The 19728-nt window shown below is 36.3% G+C and overlaps 2 protein-coding genes across 6 annotated transcripts in view; both read left to right on the plus strand.

The window, feature by feature from the left end:
* The window catches only part of LOC131689179 (calumenin-B), a 64029-nt gene that overhangs the window by 13956 nt on the left and 30345 nt on the right, over positions 1–19728 (plus strand). For all 5 annotated transcript variants that reach the window (XM_058974090.1, XM_058974086.1, XM_058974087.1 and 2 more), the window contains exons 2-3: positions 10915–11115; positions 11291–11809. In XM_058974090.1, the coding sequence (XP_058830073.1) occupies positions 10915–11115; positions 11291–11809 (720 nt within the window). The remainder of the gene's footprint in view (positions 1–10914; positions 11116–11290; positions 11810–19728) is intronic.
* Positions 11817–17812, plus strand: LOC131689182 (uncharacterized). The gene is made up of 2 exons (XM_058974094.1): positions 11817–13403; positions 15567–17812. Exons 1-2 carry the CDS (start codon positions 13064–13066, stop codon positions 15653–15655), a joined length of 429 nt encoding a protein of 142 aa, XP_058830077.1. The 5' UTR covers positions 11817–13063; the 3' UTR covers positions 15656–17812.

The following is a 19728-nucleotide window of genomic DNA, read 5'->3' on the forward strand; positions in this document are numbered from 1 at the left end:
ACTGTGCTACAGTGATTTTAAACTTTTAAAATGAACTAGTATAACAAATGCGATACAAAGTAATGTACACACGAAAATTTGAAGCAAAAAAAAAACATTTTTTGGGACCTTTGCCACAACAAAATTAGCTACGTTGTCATTTTCAGCCGATTTTCGGTTTTGTAACATTTTTTGAACGAAGAAAACTAGACCTTTCGAACAGTATGCGGTCATATACAGTTTGGTAAGAAACATTGTTCGATTTTGGGACAACAATATCAAAATTGTATTTTTTTGCGATTTTTTCATGTAAATGGTTATCTTCTCATTAAAAGAATTTTCATGAAAAGTAAAAAAATAATTTTGATGCAAAGACTCTTGCGCAATTGAAATGTCAGAAAATGTCAATTTTCAACGGCCTATTGATTGACTTTTACTTAATTAAATACTCCTTCCTGAAAAGAGGCAGCATTTTCCATTTTGCAATGTCGACATTTGCCATTTTGCAATGTTTGATTAAAAATTCTTTCCTGAAAAGTTGAAAAATTCGCTATTCTTCACTTAGCGAATCTAGTTTTTTTAACGACTGCAACCTATGCCTTGGTGGATATCGGTCCGTCCCGCGAGGCAAACTTTGCAAAATCATACGAAATTGCGTCTATCTGCCAATTAAACACCGATCTTCAGGAGGACGATAAAGTTTTGCGCATGTGTGTCTCAAAAAGTGTGATGTCCTCTAATTTGTCTACTTCTAAAAAATATTCTCCTCCCAGTGCGTTTGAGTCGTCTATATCTATACTAAACCAATTTAGAATTAGAACCGCCTTTGTTCCTTTTCTTTTTTTTCGTCTCCTAGGTCTGAAGCGGATCAATCGACTATTAATAAAAATGATAAAAGATGCCAGCAGTATTAGCCTTTATTTGCAAATACTTTATTCACTACAACTGTGCTATATTTCTTCTCGATCTTATAACAGAATTTGAAAATCTCTGTTCTAAATAGTCGATATTGGTAGTTGTTATGATGTACAATACATTAGGAAAATATGCAAGAGTAGTGACAATATTTTTCAGTTCCACAGATACAATCTCCCTTTATTGGATACTTCAGAGTTATTCGCATCTGCTCTCGGAGACCACCAATCCTCCAAACATATTTCAACCCCTGAGCATTCAACTCGAGCATATCACATCGAGGAAGCGATTTGTTATTTCCAAGAACCAAAGCTCGAGTGAAACAATCAACATTCTCGTAGGTGCCAGTCCTGCACATCTTCTTGGAACCAGCTAACATATCCAAGCTCGATAGCTAGCAGAAGTCACATATATCTCCACCCAAGCGAAGTGATCAATTCGCTTTTAAGTAGGACCACTCATCTACAAACCAGTCATGAACACATCCGTACCAACGAGAATGGATCATACCAGACGAAGGCCACAGGTTCAGCACCAACTTGTCCCATCTCAGTAAAAAAATAGACTTGTGCCTGTTCCTAACTCTTTGAAAGCTCTATTTAATCAGAGATCACTAATTGGTTGATAAAAAGAAACATCAGTCGTTATCTACTCAGACCAAACTATACGTATTGCGTATCCCTGCATATTAAAATCTCCGCTATCAGTTTCTAGCTTATCAAACTGAACAAGCAAAATTAATATACTTTGTGTAGTGACACTACCCGGGGGAACTTGGCCATATACCAATTGCTCCATTGCCAATGCGATGTGATATATGAACCGGAATATTATTTGATGATATCTAAAAAGCATACAATCCTATAAAAACCATTGCCCAACATTATTGATTTTCAACTACCATAACTTGAATTTTGAATAACAACTCATTTCCTAAAATTGAAAAATACGCGATTTTTACACATTGGCGGATCATCCCCATTTGCATTGCAAATATCCAATGCCATTTATTTTCAGCTGCTGTTACTAAATGCCTATTAAAAATATTATTTTTTTGCACGGTTTCCGAAATAACACGGATTTTTTTTGCACGGTTTCTCGAAATAACACGGATTTTTTTGCACGGTTTCTCAAAATAACACGGATTTTTTTGCACGGTTTCTCGAAATAACACGGATTTTTTTTGCACGGTTTCTCAAAATAACACGGATTTTTTTGCACGGTTTCTCAAAATAACACGGATTTTTTTTTGCACGGTTTCTCGAAATAACACGGATTTTTTTACACGGTTTCTCGAAATAGCACGGATTTTTTTCGCACGGTTTTTTTACGGGATGATCAAATCATTAAACTGGTATATCGAAATAGGTATTTTATACATAAAAATCGTGTTATTTGGCAAAACCGTGCAAAAAAAGTCGTGCAAAAAAAATCCGTGCAAAAAAAGTGCGTGCAAAAACAGAATCTGGTGTACAAACTTCGAAATTTAATACGGAAATTGGTTAACATTTGTTTAACTGATCAGTGCAAATAATAATTCCGTTAAGTACAATAAAAGTTATTAACTTTCGAAAAAAAAATTCCTGTTTCTTCCGAAATTTGAATTTCTATATTGTAAGGTAAGTAGACACTACAAAAGAATATGAAAAGCTAGGATCAGATTCCCCAAAAGTTACTAGTAATGATTGCATTCTTAAATGCATGGTTCTTGTAAACTCAGTTGACTAAATACAGCTGCTTTGATTGCACAGGAATCCATACATTTAGAACACGTATTCACGTTAAACAACTGACTAGCTGTTACTCAAGTTGCTGCGCTCCGATCTTGATGAAATTTTGAGATTTTGAAAGTATGTACGTAGTAATTAACCCTTGAAGGCGCAAATCAATTTTTTTAAAAATTTTGTGAAAATTGTCTAACAGCTATATCACGTTAATTCGATAATTTTAAGAAGATTTTCCGGATGTTGTTTTAAAACAACATTGCGCATTTAAAGATTAAGTGTAAACCAAGCCATGAGTTGCATCAGCTGCTGGAAGAACCATCCATCGCGCATACCGCAAAAATAGGACGTTTGCGGTTGGCTGGACATGTTGTAAGAATGTCGGACGACGACCCGGCGAAGATGGTTCTTGAGGGCGACCCTATGGGGCGCACAGCGAGGCTTACGACAAGCAGCAATGGACCGAGTAGAGAAGAGACGGTTTCTGCATACAGCAAGATACAACAATGCTGTAGCCTGAACGTTGTGTAGCGTTTTAAACCAAGCCTCGGAACCGTATAGCGTCAACTACGGTTGAAGGCAATTCGGATACAATTGGGCTAAAAAATGTTAATCGAAATACAAATATTATCGAGCAAGTAAACAACCCATTCGAGGCCTCAAGCAACAAACAGTGGTCAGAATCCAGATTCGTAAGCTGTTAGATCAGGTGCTGATAAAACTAGATGGATGTGTTTTGATTGACGATGAAACCTATGCGATAGCCGACTTCAAACCAATTACATGGTTAAAATTTTTCGCGGATAAGTTGACAAAAATGAATCTGTTCCTGTGGCATAAAAATCCGCGTTTTCGACAGATAGTACTAAGCAGGAATGCCAACGGTACCGATAAACTACATTTTTTTCGTTATATTTACATTTGCACTAGCCGTACAGCCCGCTACAACGACGCATCACTACAGCTCTTGCCAGAACGGTAGCCAAACCGCGTACATTTTCCTGTACAGCAGTAGAATACATTTTTGTTTTGCTGCTGTACTCCGACTGCTCGGTGAGAGTGTGGCGTAGTAAAGTTTGTTCTCTCGCTTTGTACATTTTTCTCTGCATAGTCAAAGGGAGAGGCCCGCACACGAAAGCGTTGATGCCGGCCGTGGCGTAAATGAGCCGCATTCATTGTCGTCATTTTTGAAAAAATATTAAAAAGATTGAAAATATTAAAAAATGTAAAATAAGGAAAGAGAAGCTGTACCGCTCGCGTCTGGTAGCTGTACTGAGGACAGTAGTTTTTTGTCATGTTACTGCTCTGCACACAGGCAGCCGTACAGCGCTGGGCGTCCTGCACTAGCGAATGACAGCAGCATCGAGAGAGAAATGAGAACGTAGGCAGAAAAATTAGAGCCGCAGAAAAGGTAGGCATTTTGCATCCTTGGTACTAAGTATTCTTCATTAAGACCATCCCGTTATGTTTCGATAGACGTATCCAGCTACCATTCCGGCATGAACGTGCAACAATGATACTGCATTGGAGTCCAGTTCATCCCAAAAGAGCAGCATCCACCAAATTGTCACAAGTTCCCATAGCGAAGTATTGGGAGAAGCGGACACTGAAGATGAAGAGCACAGTCTCCAGCGACATTCGTCGCATGAAGAATTGGCGAAATTAACAGGCCAAAACCGTAATTAAAGATTGTGTGCGCCGGATGAAGAACGACATCAACATAAAAATGCATGGATTTCTTCCAAATAACCGGCTGTTCGGCCATCTATGGAAGTTACCCTTCAATGTCAGCTTCTTTCTCCGAACAGCCTAGATCAGCCGTGTAGTGTCGGTAGCGGTTGTTTCAATCGGCTAAGAATTGCACTACGGACTACCTGTTCCAGTGGAAAAAACCCACCAAACAGGAAACCCCAATTCCATAGTGTCATGCGACCCGTGCTATGGGTGAAATTGTTGAGTGGGTTTAAAATATTCTCAATGGCGAACGGAGCCTAGGAATAGTTGGGTGAACTCCCCAGTATGCTGCATTACGCAGCGGAACGTTTACTCTACGCACCGAAGTTTTTTCACCGATGATCCGCTTAATTTTGCCGAATTTTTGTTGGCTGGGGGTTCGCTGAGACTCTCGGCTGATGGTAGTTCGGTGAAGTTTTGCTGAGTTTCGATTATCAAATTTCGATGTGTACAGACGAACCTGCCCAGAGGCCGTGTGGTATCCGGTCAAGAATTGAGTCACTGGGGTCCTGCTCCCATGTCGTAGGAGGCGATTGAAAGTAGGAGAGCCTAAGTCAAGGTGTAGTTCCGTGCCGAGGATTTGATGACTGGAGGGTCTAAAATATGCCAGTCGCGCACGGAGCACTTTGGGTTTTGACCTTACTGTTTTATACGAATCTTTGACACAGTGGACCATTATTTTCTTCGCAAATCGTGGGAATCAAATGATCGTGTCCCATTTAAACCTGATATGGCTTGCAATATGCGTTAACATCCCAACTCGCTTTGTACCCTCTAGTTGTTCGATTATTACGGCGTCAGCATAAAACTTTTCAATATTATTTCAGGATATATCGAAAAACGCTGATTTCGAGTTATTAGCGAAAGAGAAAGTAAACAAAGAGAAACTGTCATTTTCACTTAGGACCATTTGACATGTTTGGCTAGAAGTAGTACAAATCTCCATATTCTGAATGTGGGAAACCGGCCAAATTTTGCGAGGTCTGGGAGGGAGGAGGTGTTAGACATAACGCTTTGCTCTGATAGAATTTTGCATGAGCTGGGAAATTGGCAGGTTCCAAATGAAACTGAACCGTCTCTATCCAATCATAAATATATATTTTTCGATCATTTTGATGTCGCCTTCAATGTGGTAACATATCGTAAACTTAAATTTCATGGATATTTTCCAACAATTAGTCAACTAGACGACTTAGATGACGTCATGGATACGACAAACTCATTCATAGTAGCATCATACGAACAAGCTTGTCCACTTCGTACTGTTAAAACGACTAGGGGAACCCCGTGATGGAGAGCTGATCTTGAAAGAATGAAGAAGGATATGAGAAGTGCTTGGAACCGGCGTCAGCGTGATGGTTCCAGGGCTTTCAGGTCAGCTCGTAGTGCATATAAGAAATGTCTTAGATCTGCAGAGCGGGCTGGCTGGCAAAACCTATGCACTAATGTCTCTTATCTGAGCAAGGCTAGCGGGTTAAATATTTTTTTTTTCGAAATCGAATGATTTTCAGATGAACTCCTTAAAAACTAGAGATGGTGTTTATGCGACGGACGAAAAAGATGTTCTTAATTGTCTCACAGATCTCATTCTGGTGATTCGGACTCGTGGGCGTTAGCACGCACATTGGTTTCCACTGAATATTTTTTGAATTCTCAAAGGCCCCCCATCTCACATTGTGACAAATGTCAAAGTAAGCTCAGATGCCAAATTTACATCATTTGGACAATTCTAGACTCCCGCCCACTTTGCTTGAAATTTTTTAAATTGGTGCTATGGGAAAATATGGAGGAAAAATATGATAAATGCTACAACTTTTGAAGTAGCAATTAGAAATTTACAATTTATACCTCTTTTTAAAGAAAATAACCTTAGTATTTGAATGGAGGTATTCCTGTTTCTAGAAAAATACGGTAAAGTTGGGTATCCTCTATTTACTACGATTTTTCTTCTCCGTGATGCAAATTATACATATTTTGCAGTTTTTCTAATATGAGAAAATCTCAGAAATCGAACGGAACCTTTTTGATCTTTTTTCGAATACGAAAAGTTGGGGTTATAGGGCCTTTTGTCATTCATATTAACCCTAGAACGTTGCACTTGCGTTTTCCACTTTAGAACGTTGCACTGGGGTAAAAATGTACCCCAGGCGTTTGATTGCAATTTTCGCAGGTAAAATTGCAAACGAAGGAAATGTATAATACATCATTTTCTTTGTTTTTTAATTGCTGTGTCAGTGAAAGTACGGAATTTATTGAATCAATGATACATAAATTGGATGGAACAAAATGAAAATTGAAAAAATCGCGGTTTTGACTTTTTTCATAAACATTACTATAACTTTGCGAATTTTCAACCGATTTGAAAAAAACGAATAATTCTAAAAGTTGAAAGAATGGTCTTAAAACGCTATAAAATGAAATTTCGATATTTTTAAAAAAGTGCAATTATTTGGAAGAGTGAAAGTTTAATAATCGGGTTTTGGAAAATACCAAGAACTGGGGTGGAAACTAAAATGAAAAAAATATTTCTGGCCAGTAATGCATTGGTAACACGCAACGTTACTGTTACTGCAGTAATTGTGCGCAAATTATACTTGCGAGCCATTGCTTTGAAAAACTATAAAAAATAAAAAAATCAACAAAAATGAGAACGATTTTGTTCCGCTTCAAAATTAATTTAAATTAATTGATTAAATTATTAAAAACGATTATATAATACTAATTGTTACTTATGTAGTAAAACAATCAGTATTTAAACTGGCATTGTCACGAATCACATTTCCACTGACAGTACGAAACCTGACGAAACACTAACGGCAACCGTACACTGGGGTACAAATGTACCCCACGCCAACATTATTCTTTAATCAATTTTCATAAAATGTAACTTGTTGAACGTGTAATTTTCTTAGGAATATAACAAAAATAGATTTGTTACCGGTAAAATTCAGAAACATCAAGTTTTATGACATTAACTCTACAAATCACATTTTTTTCATTAAATCTCCTAATACCTCAACTTCCCCTATTTTTCCAGGAATGTAACTTTTTTTGTGATCCCTAGGTGTATTTTACACTAAAAGTAGTAAATTACATAAGAATTTTGTTGTTAAATGGAGCTAATAGGTGCGATTTTATGATAAAAATGTGATATCGAGACTCTATGTCAGATAATTTGATGTTTCTGAATTTTACCGGTAACGAATCTATGTTTATTTTATTCCTAAGGATTTTTCACGTTCAACAAGGTACAATTTATTAAAATGGAGTGAAGAATAATAGAGATATATGCACGAGAAAATAATAAAATTTAATATGAATGACAAAAGGCCCTACAACCTCAACTTCTCGTATTCGGACAAAGATCAAAACGGTCCCGTTCGATTTTTGACATTTTTTTCACATTAGAAAAACCGCAAAATGTGTATGATTTGTATCACGGAGTAGAAACATTATTAAAAATAGGGGATTTTGGGGTCAAAATGACCCAGCACCCCACTTTTCTGTAATTTTTTTTAATCAGGAATACCTCAATTCAAATACTAAGATTATTTTCTTTAAAAAGAGGTATAATGTGTAATTTTCTGATTACTGCTTCAAAAGTTATAGCATTTAGTACATTTTCCTCAATATTTTCCCATAGCACCAAAAAATTCAATGAGCTTGGATTTCCAACCTACGGGTTTGCTTACGATTACCAAATACTAATTGCTGGATTTTGCGTTGGAACAATCTTTGACTTAATGCAACAGGCATTAAGAGCTGTTGAACAATGGTGTCAACAAGTTAAATTATCAGTTAACCCAAGCAAAACTTCAATGGCTCTTTACACGAAGAAGCGAGTAACAACCGGGGTTCGTCCTTTGCAGTTCTTTGATTCTGAGCTACTGTGTGCGGATCAAGTCAAATACGTTGGAGTTATATTGGATTCCAAACTGAATTGGTCTGCCCACATTGAATTCAAAGTCAAGAAAGCGTACATGGCCTTCTGGCAGTGCAGACGAACTTTTGGAAAGACCTGGGGTCCCAAACCTAAATACATCTATTGAATTTACACGACAATTGTACGTCCAATGCTGTCATACGGATGCCCTGTGTGGTGACAGAGGAGAGAGGTGATGACAGTCCAGTCAAAGCTAAACCATCAGCAAAGAATGGCTCTCATCGCGTTCACTGGTGCTTTCACAACGACTCCGACTGCTACTCTTGAGGCACTTCTAAATATCAAACCATTACACATATCCCTCAAACAAGAAGCACTATCATGTGCAAACAGACTGCAGGTTACTGGGCTTTGGAACAGTAACCATGTTGATCTTGCTACCAGTCATACACGATTGATATTCTTGCTCCCAGTGATATTACACTTACATGTAGTTTTCCTTACAGGACATTCCATGTGAAGATTCCCTCCCCCTTTTTACATAAAAAATACTTATCACTCCAATATAATATGAGCGCATCCTGAAATATACCGTTTTGAAGAGAAAAACTCTCACTTTCTCATATAAAAATCCATTTTTATTGGCCAAAATTAAGAAAATCTTCAATCGATCATAAAAATCGACTCTGATCTGCTAGAAGCAAACCAAAAACGTAGTTTTTCATCATTTCTCGTCTACTTCACGAAAAATTTTGTGTGAACACAGAATAATCAAGTTGGTTTTTTAGTGTTGTGCGCTTGCGATTTTATATGGGAAATTGCGGTTTTTTCTATTCAACACGGTGTATCTCAGGATGCGCTCATATCATATTGAGATGATAAGTGTTTTTTATGTAGAAATGTCTGAGGAACGCGATGGCATTAAAATTTTCAAAATTAAAATATATGTATTGAAAGAAAAATTATTGGCCCTGGATGAGCAATTTGTCCAAATTTGGTTCAAATCCGTGAAGGGCGATTACACGTGCCTTGATCACTTCGCATGGAATGACCCATTTGCATCACACATACTCATATACACATAATTACACTTTATCACACATACACAACACATTTTAATGATCGATCTTACCCGCAGTATTTTTCAAATGTTGTTTTTCTCCAATTTTTGGCAACCAATAATTTTTAATAAATCCAATTTTTTGAAGCGCTGAAAATATTATATCTTGTTAAGAACCATCTAAACAAATATGCAATTTATATTTTCCCAAAGGGAAAACAATTGGATTAACCAATTTGCGCATAAGGGCATAAGACCTAACTTAGGAAAGTGGGGATTTAATGTTTAGTGTTCCACTCGTCAGTAACTAACACCAACTTGCTATTAGACGATGTATCAAAACTAACACCATTTTGGGCTTTTCGAGAGATCTAGTTGAGCCACTGTGCCCTAATTCATTTTAGCTCCTGTATTCATCCCACCCATTTGAATACATTAGTTAGAGCAGTGTCTACTCTCTCTCTCTCTCTCTCTCTCTCTCTCTCTCTCTCACTCACTCTCTCTCTCTGTATCTTTCTCGGGTGCGTTCACTTCGTCCAAACACAAGTATTTTACATTTTCCAAACCAGATTTTTAATGTTACTGTTTTTTTTAAGAACGAAGCAAGCATGCTGATCTATTTAAGCGCAATCCAATCACTGTAAACTTTGTTACAATCGAAATGGTGTGACATCCTGACTAATGAGATGATTGAGAGCTCGTCTACTGTATAGATTGTAGGACTTATTAAATGCAATACAAAAACTTGTTTGAAAAATATTGTATACCCACAAAACCATTATTTATCGAAACCCAATTTTCGATTTTTCACAGGTCTAGAAAAATAATTCTTTCCAACCGTACGCTACATGAGGCTATTTTGTGAGAAATAATCTGTGATTTTTGGACAAAAATATGAAAATTGCCATTTTTTGGGATTTTTACATAAAAAGCATGTAAAACATTTTTGCAAAGGCGCGTCCTAATTCTAATAATAATTCGAAAGAAAGAAGGACGGTTATCTAATCTTCCCAAATTAGGAATGGTCACGCATGGACTCATAATAGTGCAATGCAGATCACAGCAGCAATGCTACATACACCTCTTAAGTGTCGTGGGAGACAATTCCTAATTAAGGCAAAATCGAATAACTCCGCTGTTTCTACACCAATTTTGATGATCAAAATGTCGTTGCACGCGGAATTAAATGTTCTTTTGAATTATCATTAGAACTAGAATGTGCCTTTAGAAAAATGTTGGACCATTTGCATGCATCCATAAAATGATGGTATTCATATTGTCTAAAAATTGCATATTTTTGCAAAATAGCAGTTGCTTCTTTACAGAAATGTTAAAAAATTGAAAACCGTAGCTAATATTTTAGTGTCGAAACTCCCAAAAAGTGTTGTTTTGGAATAAATCAAAATTTTGGGGTATATTAAACTGGTCAAACGTGGTTTTGTATTGCATTTGACCTACAACATATATTAGGTCACTTAAAAAGTTCATTCAATGTTTGATTTTTTGTAGCAGCGTGTAATTTGTTGAGGTAGGCATAATAATCAAGCATTTATTTGAAAGGGCTTAAAATATATGTTCATAGCAGGGAAAATAATCTGAGAACATTTTAATTCTTGCAGTAATTTACCCGCCGAAATGTTTCTTCTGCTTGTTACGTCCATAATTTGCTTGCTGTTCAACTGTGCTGCTTCCGCAATTCCCAAGACGGATCATTATCCTAAAGATGAGCACAATAAGCAATATGACCACGAGGCATTTCTTGGAGAAGATGCAAAAACATTTGACCAGTTAGAACCGGAAGAAAGTAGACGGCGATTGGGGTGAGCTATTTTTTACTATGTTTATCATTTCGTAAACTAAAAATTATGGCCAAGTTTGTATTATAGTTTGATAGATGCGATTGCTAATTACATATGTCACTGATCCAGTTGAGATTACATGTGATATTTAATTTGTGTCTTGATATAACCACTTATGATCTTGTTTCTTCCACAGAATAATCGTGGATAAAATTGACACAGATAAAGACAGCTTTGTTAATTTGGCTGAACTGAAAGCGTGGGTCCAATATACTCAGCGACGTTATATAGACGATGATGTGGGCCGTCAATGGAAGCAGCACAGCACGAATGGTTCCGAATATATCCACTGGGACACCTACCGGAAAAATGTATACGGTTTTCTGGATGATATGGACTCAAAGGAACTGGAACAGGGTGATGAACATTTTTCGTACAAATCTATGCTAGCTCGAGATCGACGTCGATGGAGTGTTGCTGATCGCGACGCTGATGATCAGCTTAATAGAACTGAATTCACCGAATTCCTACATCCGGAGGAAAGCCCCTATATGAGGGACATTGTGGTACAGGAAACTATCGAGGATATAGATAAGGACCACGATGGAAAGGTATCAGTAGAGGAATACATTGGTGATATGTATCGCGGTGCGGAAGATAATGAAGAAGAGCCAGAGTGGATTAAACAAGAGCGAGAAACATTCGAACAGTTTCGGTATGTATACGTTTTAAAAGTACAATTGAAATAAATTGTTTGCCTCTCCCATAGGTTGGCGGGGTTGACGGTATTGCAAACATCAGCAAGTACTATTTGTAAATTGTATTTTTTTAATTTAAGGTTTAACTGAGAACGCCTCAATAAACTGTCTTTTCTCACTCAGTTGGAAATCTTCATGAAAATGAATCAATGTATTGGTAAAGTATTACTGATTGATTTTCATGAAGATTTTTCCAACGGTGTGAAAAAACTGCTTTTTCGTTTTCCAAGATGTCTGCTTTTCCAAGCTGTCTCAGTTAAACCTTAACCTCAGTCGCGCCCAAATTTGTAACACGGGCACTCGTGCGTTATACTTTGTACAATACTTATAGTTCTATCGTTTCTCTCCAGAATACCTCGTAAACCTGATCTTTTGAAACATTGCTCTCTTCTAATAAATTGGGCACTAGCTTATGACCGATTGGATTAGTGAATGAATGTGTCGGAACTCTACGGTTAGGCAGCGTTAGTGAGCATTAACTGTTCTACCTATTGTATCTCCAGTTTCTGATGTTTTAACCGAGTTGTGTCTACGGCAAATTTGTTTAGGGGATCAAAATTGACTATGCAGTATGCCGAATAGTTCTGGATTCTGTCGATAGGCGACGGTAGTGCGCATATAATTTTGTGACCTACTGTATCTTAAGCTCATGATTTCTTATCAGGACGGTGCCTTCGGCAAAGTTGCTCAGTAAATCAAAACCAACGAGGTAGTATGTGCAATTTTGGATTCAGACACTAGACGGCGCTAGTGAACATGTAATTTTTTCAATCGGATATATCTCATGTTTTTTTTAATATCGGTATAGTCGGCAAAGTAGCTCGTGAAATCAAAGCTTACACCCAAAACGAATCGTACCGCATAGGTACAAGCTGTTGGCTACACAGTGTAGAATAACACATAACAACGTCTCCATGCTGTCCCACTTGTGATGCTGCAAATGATGAGAGGTTTACATAACTCATTCGAACGACTGCTCATCATGTGTTGTTATGGCCTAGGGTGTAAATAGGTGTTTGTCGGTTCCAGTCTTGATGCTACCCGATAATGTTTGGCATTGGAAATGTCTTCCTCCACTATCTGGGGCTTTTGGGTGTCATTCTAGAATCTAAACTATCTCCTACGTAACGAAACAACTATGTACGTGTCAGTGCTTTCCGCATAATCGGTCATCAGGAGCGTCAGAACCTGTTAAGCACGGACTGCGATGAATGTCAGCGATCTCAACGGCTTTGTTTTGCGGTCCACAAGAAGAAATCACTGCTAAACTTGCACCGTTGATAGTCAAATCTATTCCGCTCTCCTCGCTGAGGCAAGAGTTTTTTGCAGTCGGTATTAAAGCGAAATTCAAGTTAAGTGGTATTGGCGTCAAAATCGTGTTACGTACCAAAGACGAGTATAATGGAGCTCGAAATTACCTCAATCGGATCGGAGTGGAATATTTCTCGCATGATGTGACTTCGGAAAATCCGTTCGAGGCAGTCGTATGTGGGCTGTCAATCATGGATCGTCGCATCGTCGTCAGCGAACGTCGTGAAACCCCCACCACAGGTGAGTCCCCAATCTACTCCCCCTCACGAGGACCAAAATTTTCTGCCCAAGTTTATCGCCGTTGCCAATTTTCGCGGAGATGTGATACACTTTGCAACATTTCCGCAAGAACAAATTTCAGTTTTAGGGCAGTTTATAATCAAATATGCCAGCTAGTCCGCTAAAATTTGTATTGTTGAACGCCCGCAGAGTGCTGCGGAAATGTATTGAGCTATCAGTGTTTTTAGAACGACAAGGAGCAGATAGCAATTTGAATAAACTTCAGTTTGCCAGGATTTTTGATTGCACGATTTGATCAAAAACACTCGGGTTGAGGTGGCGTTGCTTTGGCGATCAAAAATACAGTTAACACTATTCAATCACACTATCAGACATCAGTAATTGAGGCTTTGGAAGTGGAAGTGGCATGGGATACGGGAAGTTTTTTCATAATTAAGGAATTCCACGAAGAGCCGTCCAATTTTGTAAAAAATCGTGACCGACCAGACCGATTTTGATGAAACTTTTTACGTTGCGCCAATGTGGGAAATCTATCTATATATATAAAAGTCAAAGTTTGTATGTATATGATTTATAGACTCCCAAACGGCTTAACCGATTTCCGTAAAAATTTGCACACAGTAGCTATTTGGTATGGGGCGTGTTTGTGTGCTATTAGTTGGAGATTATCTGCCCGCCAGATGGCGCTTTGGAACAAATTGTGGTTTTCTCCTATTTCGTTGAAAATCGCAGCAACGCGCGATGGGTATTAGCTAGTCTATCTATCTATCTATCTATCTATCTATCTATCTATCTATCTATCTATCTATCTATCTATATATATAAAAGTCATAGTTTGTATGTATATGATTTATAGACTCCTAAACGGCTGAACCGATTTCCATAAAAATTTATACACAGTAGGCATTTGTTATGGAGCGTGTTTGTGAGCTATTGGTTGGCGATTATCTGCCCGCAAGATGGCGCTACGGAACAAATTGTGTTTTCCTCCTATTTCGATGAAAGTCGCAGCAACGCGCGATGGGTATTAGCTAGTTAAGTATATTCAAGAGATAAACAAATCATTTTGTCTCAAGGGCAACTTTTTAAAAGGGCGTATGTGTTTTTGCGTGCACTACTTTCTAAAAACTATTGTTCAAGAACCATAATTCGTACAGCAAAACTATTCGAGAATGCGTTGCAGGGCATTCATTAATCTTTAAAAAAAAATACGCTGAAAAAAATGCACCGATTTTCAAAAAATTTATAATTTATATTAAAAATTGAAACTAAAAAAAACCATTTTTTTATTTTTTTTTGCCAGCGAAAACCTAAATAAAAAGAAACATTTCAAGTCTAATTTCATGTTGGAGAAGTTATCAATAAAAAAGTTTTTCTAACAATAAATTTGTACATGTTTTTCAATTCTGTATTATTTTACAGACAAAAATATATTTTTTTATCGATTGTGATTCTAAATGTCATTTCAAATGAAAATGCTCTTTACAGAAATCTTCGAAAATGTAGTCGTTTTCAAGATATTTTAAAGTTTGTTTCGACAAAAATTAATAATTCGTTAAATTACGCCCTTTTCATTAGTTATTCGTGTTTCTCCATCAACAATCGTACGATTTTCATAATAGTCATAATACATTCTACAACTTTCCTGTTTACACCATGACGGTATAACGAACCATTAAAAAACTACAGGAAAATAATAAAAAATTTATTTGATATTTATTTATAGAAATTGAATTCTCTAAAAATGTTGTTTTCAGCGCCAAGCTGATAATATTCGGATAATAGTTCAATTTGTACGTTATTTAAGTCGCACATTTGAGAATTACTCTTTATTCTGGAGAAACCATAGGAGGACATAGATTTTACCTGCCAATGTTTTCTGAAGCAAAATAGTTGATACCTGTATGAACCATGTTTTAAAACTTACCTATATTTACATTGAAATAGGTTAACACATTAAAGAGACTTAGTCAGTACGGTGTTTTGGTGTCAACAAGAGCAAATTATTATGGATATCAATAAAGTAAGGTGTTGTAAGCCATTTCCTAGTAAACGGTGTTCATCGAAGCTTCGCAAAGTAACGCAAAAAATTATTGAAATTTTAAAATCCACAGAGCGTAAAATTCAATTGGATGAGTCTGTTTTTATATGTGATACTTGCAGGTTGCAGGCATTCTGACAATATAAAATATAGTTACCGAGCATCTACACTACAGAACCACAATCATCACCTTCAGGATATGATCCAGTAGACATACCATCGGTTACATCAATCTTCTCAGCATCTACTCAGGAAAGCGATGTGCAGGATTAATTCAGGATACATAACATTGAAACATTCAATAAAGGAGTCCTGGGAATCAACGTTTCACCAATAGCAATAAACAAGCTTCAACAAGTCAATTATTCCAATAGTAAATATTCGAATATTTCACATGGAATACGTAAACATTTATTCGGATTTAATGTAGAAAATGATGAGCTGGAGTTATTAAAAACGAAAGCTGCTGACCTTGATGATATAATTTTTCAACTGAAAGAGAGATTTGCAGATTCAGGATGTTCAAGAAACGATCAAGTGAGGTTATTGTCTATTTTACCAAAATCTTGGTCAAATCAAAAGATAATGGATGAATTTCATGCAAACAAACACATTGTATCACAAGCTAGGTTGTTAGCAGAAGGAAAACATCACAACAACAAGAACAACAACAACGAAAAGTTGGTTCATACTTTGGATTCACAAACAAAAAACACGGTGTTGGAGTTCTATGATAGCGACCAGATTAGCAGAGCCATGCCTGGGCTAAACGACTATGTTTCTGTGAAAAAGGATGGTAAGCGTCAACATGTACAAAAACGTCTGTTAATTTGTTCATTGAAAGAGGCTTTTAATAGGTTTAAGGAAATTAGTAAATTTACTATTGGATTTAGTTCATTTGCATCATTGAGACCGAAGAATTGCGAGCTATTAGGAAGTTCAGGTTCTCATAACATTTGTGTTTGTACGATTCACGAGAATATTATTTTAATGCTCCATAGTCTACAAAAATATTCTTTCGAAAAAGATTACAAGTTGTATTTCGAAAAAATGTTGTGTAGTGCATCGTCAAGATCAAAAGATTGTTATCTTCGTGAATGTGACCGCTGTCCAAATCTTTCAATGTTTGAACAAAATTTTTGGGAAGAATTGGAGGAACGTTGTGTTGGAGAAATAACTTTCGAACAATGGGTTGCTACCGATAGATGTAATCTAGAAACACTCGTCAAACCAGTTGATGAGTTTGTAACATATTTTGGTGAGAAGTTGGAAAAATTGATAACTCATGATTATATAAAAAATCAACAGTCTATTTTTTAAATGAATCAAAATCGTCTTTAAAAATAGGCGAATATTTAGTAATTTGTGATTTTTCTGAGAATTATTCATTTGTTTTGCAGGATGCTTCTCAGAGTAGTTACTGGAACAATGATCAAGCTACAATTCATCCGTTTGTTATTTATTATATGGACTCTGGAATAATAAAAAATTTAAGTTTTGTAATAATATCCGAAGTTCTAAAACATGATACAATCGCGGTGCAGGTATTCATTTCAAAGTTACTAACTTTTCTAAAACCAAAAATGCAATTAAAGAAGGCTATATTTATGTCTGATGGAGCTGCTTCTCAATACAAAAATAGAAAAAAAAATTGCTAGTCTTTGTAAATATAAAACTAATTATAACATTGATGCTGAGTGGCACTTTTTTGCAACTTCTCATGGAAAAGGATCCTGTGACGCAATTGGCGGGACATTGAAACGAATGGCGAGCTTAGCAATAGCACACGAACATCCAATCACAAGTGCAGAAGAGTTATATAAATGGGCTAACCAGCAAAGTAATGAACATTTAAAAAAAAAATCGTTTTGTTATGTATCACAAGAAGAATACGAACAAGGAGCAGCTGAATGGAGTAACCTGTATCAGAAGGCAAAAATGATTCCAGGTACACAGAAATATCACTCTTTTGTTCCTATTTCAGAAAATAAAATTGCCGCGAAACTGTTTTCGAATGACGAAACACCAAGTATTTTTAGCATATATAAACGAACAAAGTGTTAAGGTGTATATAGAAGATAGGAATTGTATATAATAGGAAGAAATAAATTTTAGTATAAAAAATGACCGATAGTGATTTTATAAATCGGACCTATAACTTGCAACATTATCCTCTTATCATCTTGGTGTTGTAGTTGTAGAACTTATCATGACTATTATGAAAATCGTACGATTGTTGATGGAGAAACGCGAATAACTTATGAAAAGGGCGTAATTTAACGAATTATAACTTTTTGTCTAAACAAAATTTAAAATATCTTGAAAACGACTACATTTTCGAAGATTTTTGTAAAGAGCATTTTGATTCGAAATGACATTGGGAATCACATTCTATAAAAAAATATTTTTTTGTCTGTAACATAGTATAGAATTGAAAAACATGTACAAATTTGTTGTTAGAAAAACTTTTTTATTGATAACTTCTCCATCATAAAATTAGACTTAAAATATTTCTTTTTTATTTAGGTTTTCGCTGGCAAAAAATAAAAAATTAAAAAAATGGGTTTTTTTAATTCCAATTTTTAATATAAATTATAAATTTTTTGAAAATAGGCACAATTTTTTTTAAGTGTATATTTTTTTACAAAGATTAATGAATGCCCTGCAACGCATTCTCGAATAGTTTTGCTGAACAAATTATGGTTTTCGTATTATTATTTTTTGTTCATTGTGCATGCAAAAACACATACGCCCTTTTAAAAAAAGCTCTTGAGTCAAAATGGTCTAATAACCTGTGGAAGTCATGGAGACTCATAAACCAAACATAGCTGCAATTTTTTGTTAAAATCGGAGATGGTGGATTTTTATGGTCGGCCACTTCCCCGTGGAATTCCTCAATTGCTGCTTATTGTCTAAGGCAGTGTTATGACGGTAACGGTTTAGCAAGACAATTTCAAAACGATCTTGCTGTCGATTTCGCATAAAAATTCTCATCAACTTGAATGCCAGGCACGAGTCTTGGAACAATTGTCACAGAAATAAAAAACGGTTGTTTACTGTTTGACGATTCGCTGCTAGGATATTATACCATCCATGCACCGGACGATCCAACATATCTTTCACCGGCTGGTACTTCATCTACCTTGGATGTGATTCTCTCCAACTTTGATGCGATCATCAAACCAATTACGATCAATGATGTCAGTTCCGACCATTTTCCCGTTTCCCTCCAAATTGGAGGCAGTATTGTGCGCAAAGAACAACAGACCAGGAAGGACTACCATAATGTCAATGTTGGACGTGAATAAAGTACTAGGATCGGTAGAAGAAATAGAACAACCACTTGACGATCTGAAGTGGCTCTAAATGAAGCAAAGAACCAATGGGTAAGGAATGTCCCGATTCGTGGCGAACTTCTCAAGCTAGACCCAATGAGAAAAGCGATTATCAGACAATGGAATAAAATTAGGTGCCAATTTCAATGGTGCGGGAACCTGGCTAAGACATATGTAGCGGCAAAACTGTCTGAACTGATACGTGGCAGAGTCAGTGGCGTAGCCAGAAATTTGGTTTGGAGGGAGTTTTGATGAAAATCGCAAATTTTTTGAAAAAAATGCTAAAATTTAATATGAGTTTGATAAATTATTGAAAACTCAAAAACATAAGTAGTCTAACAGATGTCATTCCAGTCTACAAACAAGAAGGATCAACATGGAACAGTTTTCAAACCTCTATAGATCTTTTAAAGTGGGATAAATGATCTAAAAAATTTTCAACGTTCAAGATCACCTAATATAATAATCCTTGACTTTGAAGGTTTGACAACTTCGGGAAGTTATCAACATAAAACAGCGCCTGCTTTGATATAGAAATTTTAGTGATTAACTCTCATAGAGGTAATTATGGTGAATTAATTTTTTTAAAATATTAAGAGACATGGTCCCTTCAGCAAAGTTTTTGACAATGTCATTTCAAACAATTTTGTTGAAAATATGAAGGCTACATGAATTCAACATATAGAGATTTAAAAAGACTGGGCCTGCTATTTTCTTCTTAGTGAAGAAAAATTTAGGTGAAAACTATTTTTTTCTGCGCTACGGATAAAATTGTTTGAAACAATCATTGCGAGTTGAGAACACAAAACCTATAACTAAATTATGGATGGATGGAACTGAAACTTGCGTTTCGACTTCATCTCATCAGAATCCGACACTAACTTGGTGGGCGGACTAAGCTTGCGCCGAATTGATGCTAGCTCCTGAAAATGGAATCACTCTTTGTGTT

Source organism: Topomyia yanbarensis, chromosome 3 (genome assembly GCF_030247195.1).
Source record: "Topomyia yanbarensis strain Yona2022 chromosome 3, ASM3024719v1, whole genome shotgun sequence".
NCBI lineage: Eukaryota > Metazoa > Arthropoda > Insecta > Diptera > Culicidae > Topomyia > Topomyia yanbarensis.

Bases quoted from the DNA above. Each gene is read 5' to 3' on its own strand.
- LOC131689182 (XM_058974094.1), top strand. From the start codon at position 13,064: ATGTCAGCGATCTCAACGGCTTTGTTTTGCGGTCCACAAGAAGAAATC. The intron at 13,404-15,566 runs GTGAGTCCCCAA...TGATACTTGCAG, and splicing joins TCGTGAAACCCCCACCACAG to GTTGCAGGCATTCTGACAAT.